This window comes from Nicotiana attenuata, unplaced genomic scaffold, assembly GCF_001879085.1.
Source record: "Nicotiana attenuata strain UT unplaced genomic scaffold, NIATTr2, whole genome shotgun sequence".
NCBI lineage: Eukaryota > Viridiplantae > Streptophyta > Magnoliopsida > Solanales > Solanaceae > Nicotiana > Nicotiana attenuata.
Window position 1 is genome coordinate 323,926 of NW_017670350.1, and position 5,308 is coordinate 329,233.

General features: G+C 39.8%; 1 protein-coding gene across 1 annotated transcript; it reads left to right on the plus strand.

The window, feature by feature from the left end:
- The first annotated feature begins 3,507 nt into the window (after nucleotides 1-3,507).
- LOC109238213 (ethylene-responsive transcription factor ERF024) lies at nucleotides 3,508-4,077 on the plus strand. The gene has a single exon (XM_019404638.1). It carries the CDS (start codon nucleotides 3,508-3,510, stop codon nucleotides 4,075-4,077), a length of 570 nt encoding a protein of 189 aa, XP_019260183.1.
- The last annotated feature ends 1,231 nt before the right edge of the window (nucleotides 4,078-5,308 follow it).

The following is a 5,308-nucleotide window of genomic DNA, read 5'->3' on the forward strand; positions in this document are numbered from 1 at the left end:
ATGTGATGCGCTTTGGGCTTAAAAATACCGGAGCTACTAATCGGAGGCTCGTGAACAAGATGTTCGAGAAACAAATAGGTAAAATAATGAAAGTATACATAGATGACATGTTGGTCAAGTCATTAAATGCAGATGATCATTAATACACCTCTAGTAAACATTTGATATCCTGAGGAAGCACAACATGAAGCTCAACCTGGAAAAATACGTGTTCGGAGTTGGCTCTAGTAAGTTCATGGATTTATTGGTTTCACAAATGGAAATCGAGGTAAATCCCGATAAGATCAAATCCATCAGGACATCCCAGACCAACTGACATGCGTAAAATAAGCCCAAAGCCTACCCGGAAGATTGGCCGCTCTAAGTAGGTTCATCTCTCGATCCTCGAAAAAATGTCATCACTTTTTCTCTCTTCTGAAGAAGAAGAACAATTTCTAATGGACTCTAGAATGCCAACAAGACTTAAAAGACCTGAAATGTTATCTATCAAGCTCCCTGTTACTTTCAAAACTGAGGGAAGGCGAGCAATTACTAATATACCTAGGGGTCTCGGACGTAGCGGTGAGTGCCATTCTAGTCCAGCGGGATAAAGATACACAATTTCTTGTTTATGATGTTATATGAGGAGCATAGACTTGTTATCCGCACCTTGATAAGTTATCCTTAATTCTCATAGTCGCCTCTCGAAAGCTTATGCCCTATTTTCAGTGACACCTGATAGTCGTTGTGATGACCTTTCCCTTGTAGAATGTTCTTTACAAGCCTGAGTTATCAGGCCAGTCGACCAAATGGGCAGTAGAAATTAGCGAATTCGATGTCGAATACAACCCTAGGACTGCAATCAAATCACAAGCTTTGGCCGATTTTGCTCTTGGGCTATTACCCTTGGCCGCTAAAGAGGCAGTGATCGTATCGGAAACGTCATCAGGAGTTTGGACCTTGTTCACGGGTGGAGCTTCTAATGTGAAAGGGTTTGGGCTTGGGTGGTCCTAATCACGCCCTCGGGGGAAACCCTGAGGCAGGCCATTAAAATTGTTCCATTAACTAACAATGAAGCCGAGTATGAGGCTTTGGCTGCAGGACTTGAACTAGCCGGGGACTTGATTCTGAAATCAAAGAAATCAAATATGATTCCCAGTTGGTGGTAAACCAAGTGTATGGGATTTTTGAAGCAAAGGAGGAACACATGCAACAGTATGTGATTAAAGTTCAAACTTTTCTTGCACGGTTCAGAGAATGGTCAATCACACACATCCCGAGAGAAGAAAACATAGAAGCACTTGCATTGGCCAATTTGGGGTCGTCTACGGAGATGAAAGGGTCTGACTCCGGTACCGTCGTTCAACTTATGAATTCGGTGCTAGATGTGGATGTCTATTGCAAAATAAATACAACCAATCTAGTCTGGGACTAGAAGAACGAGTTTGACTATCTTAGGCATGCTAAGCTGCCTGAAGACTTGAAGGCGTCCTGCGCACTACGCACTAAAATTGCTCGATACTACCTCATGGGCGGACAATTATATAGGAGATCATACCAAGGCCCCCAGGCCCGATGTCTAGGAGCCTCAGAAGTGGATTACGTGATGAAAGAAGTCCATGAAGGAATTTGCAGAAACCATTCAGGTGCAGATTTGCTGGTACTGAAACTAGTTAGGACAGGATACTACTGACCTCGGATGGAATAGGACGCAAAGACGTTCGTATAAAAATGTGACAAGTGCAAATGCTATGCGCAATTGGTACACCAACCGGCAGAGTCCACTGTTGCCGGTTCGGAATACTGAAGGAGATTGCGTGCGATAACGAACCACAATTCGTAGGCTCCAAACTCACACAATTTCTCGAAGATTTGAAAATCAAAAGAATTACCTCCGCACCATACCATCCGAACGCTAATGGATAGGCGGAGTCAGCCAATAAGGTACTTATCCAAAACCTCAAAAAGAGATTAGAAGCTGTTAAAGGCAAGTGGCCCAAAGAGTTATCTGGCGTGTTATGGGCGTATCGTACGACGGAAAAATTAAGCACAGGAGAGACACCTTTCTCTCTCGTATATGGCATGGAAGCTTTGATCCTGGTGGAAGTAGGGAAACCAACCTTACGGTTTTCCAAGCTAATGAAGAAACAAATAACAAGGCGTTGCTGATAAAGCTGGATCTACTGATGAACGCAGGACTTGGCACACGTAAGGATGGTGGCTTAGAAGTAGAGGATGGAAAGATACTACAATCGGAGAGTCAATCTTCGCTACTTTAAAGTAGGAGACTTGATTTTGAGGAAAGTGACTCAGAACACTCGGGAAATCAATGTTGGGAAGTTGGGTCTGACGTGGGAAGGCCCTTACTGGGTTTCAGCTACCACCGGTAAAGGATAATACCGGCTACAGAATCAAGATGGAGTCAAATTGCTCAGCATTGGAATGTGGCTCACCTCAAAAGGTATTACTGCTGATGGATCCTAACTATATTAAATGTGCTGCACTCTTTGTCCCTTCGACCAGTGTTTTTCTGGCAAGATTTTTAACGAGGCTACATTCTATTCTCAAGTTAAATAATACAACTTTTCTTTCTGTTATACTGCTCTTATTTCTGTCCTCGGAAGCATAGCTCCCGGAGTGAGGCCTGCCATTCCCTTCGATTTTAGCGCTAAGTCTTATTTTTAATCTAATTTATTTATCATTTTGGATCAAATCAGTTCGACTATCTATAAACCATGTAACAAATTTAATTGTACCGTTACGGGTAAACAATAATAAATGTGTATAAATAAAATACATATCTTATACTCCCTCCGTTCCAGTTTATGTGACTATTTTCTTTTTGGTCCGTTACAAAAAGAATGACCCCTTTTTAAATTTGGAAACAATTTAGCTTAAATTTTTAATTCTACCCTTAATGATAAGCTTTCATAACCACACAAAATAATTTGTACCCCCTTTTTGACTTGTTTAGGACCAGAAATTTCAAAAGTCTTTATTTTTTTTAAATTTCGTGCCTAATAAAATATGTTCATAAATTGGAATGGAACGGAGGGAGTACTATTCGTTAATTTGGTAAACCTGAACACAATGATTCTGACATCATAGAGACAATGTCATATCAACGTCTCACATTTCGTGACTTTCTTCCAAACACTACGAAGTTCTCTTTAGTTCGCATCAGAAAATCAATCACTTCATCAGAAATAAAAAAGAAAATAAATAAATCCAGAACAGTACTGTTATAGCTAACCTTTAAAGTACAAAAGGCCACTGTTCAAACACCTATTGTGCGCGGTTTTTTGAGAAAACGCTTCCAACCCATTTTTCCAACTCATTTCTGGCTTTCACCCAAAATCCTTACACCTCGCAGTTCATTACCAACTGGTTTGCACTTCTCTATTTTTGGCTGCTCAAGGCTAATAGCACACAATTACCACCTTCATAAATGGCTTTCGTAATCCAGTGGAATCTTAAACTCAAACTGAACCATTACCTAGTACTATCAACTAGAACTAACGTATCCAGATGTCCAGTCCTGGGGCGAGTAGCAGTGGAGGAAGCAGTGGGCGCCACCCCGTGTACAAAGGAATAAGGAGAAGGAAGAGCAGCGGAAAATGGGTGTCCGAAATTCGAGAGCCACGATCACCCAATAGGATTTGGCTTGGTACATTTCCTACCCCGGAAATGGCAGCAGTTGCTTATGACGTAGCTGCACTGGCCCTTAAAGGCCGGGATGTTGAGCTCAACTTCCCGAACTCAGCATCCTCATTGCCTGTCCCGGCTACCAACTCACCTCGTGATATTCAGGCAGCTGCAGCCTGCGCGGCTGCAGCTCTTGGGGCAGCTGGGGATGCTTTAGGCGCCCATGGAGGAGTTGATAATAATAATAACAGACCGGTTTCCAGAGAGATAGAAAATTCAACATCTTGGAATAATAACGAGTTTATAGATGAAGATTTGATCTTTGATATGCCAAATGTGATTATGAATATGGCTGAAGGAATGCTTCTTAGTCCTCCACGTTTCAACCTTCCTGATGATGACACTACTGCTGCTGGATATACTGCAGACCAAGATCTCTGGAATTGTCCCTAACTATGACAAGTTTTAGTAGTAATTATGATTTTAAATAAGATGAAATGACTTAATAACCTCGGCAACATTTGAAGGCTCCAGGTAAAAGAATGGGCTTTGTGTTTGCATGTTCCTTTTCTACTGTGTTTGTAAAGGGTTTTACTGTTTTTTAAGCTTTGCAAATCTCCATTGAAAATGCTTTAATTTTGCTATCAAACACTAAATATTTAATAGCACTTAAATTCTTGAATCTTTGATTCCAAGAAGTCTGTTAAGAATATTTTTATAGTATAGACTTGCATTTAATAATAGCACAAATCAAAGCCTTCATTAGCTTAAAGAAGAAGTTTCTGTATTGAGCAACTTCATTTTCTATCTCTTTGTTATATATATGGGAGGGTAGAACTTATTACTAGTACTTTAAAAAAAAGGCGGTTATCAAGGTTTTATTGGACTTGCAGAGAGCACATGATTTAATTTCTTTTTAAGGCAATCAAATCAAGAGAATTATATTAGCAGCAAAGCAAAAGATTCCTGTTGTTAGGTAGAGCAAGCTAATCGTATTGGCAATGTTTAGTCAAATAGAATCATTAAAACGTTTACCCTAACTACCAACCATATTACTCCATCCGTTTCAATTTAGGTGATGTAGTTTGACACGGCATGTAGTTTAAGAAAAAAAAACTTTCGAAATTTGTGGTCTTAAAAGCTTAAGGGTAAAAGTTTTGTGGGGCATGATATTTGTGTGGTTATAAAAGTTTCACATTAAAGGTAAAATAAGTAAAATGAAGAGTTTAAAGTTGAATTATTTCCAAATTTATAAATGTGTCATTTATTTTAGAACAGACTAAAAAAGAAAGTCATCTAATTTGAAACGGAATGAGTAATATTTAATAGTCCAGTACTTCTTACCTTTCTATTTAAGGATGACGGTAAGTTAGCAACAAAGTGAGGAGTTACAGGGATATGATCACTTGAGGGATGTTCCACACTATTCAATTCCCTTATGCTAAAGAATGTTCCAGCACTGTTACATTGTACATGGTCGAGTCAAATTAAGCCACGGACTCCACTCTTGATGTTGCTATTTCCGTTAATTCCTTTAAGTTTCAGCCTTGGGATCATACTCTCTGGAACCCAAAAACTTTGATTTCTCATAAGGTGCCAGCGGACTAAAAGCAACATATGCCAATCCCTGGTCAGCATTAATCATCGTTTATGGTTGAGATTAGGACGATAGTTGATCGTTTTT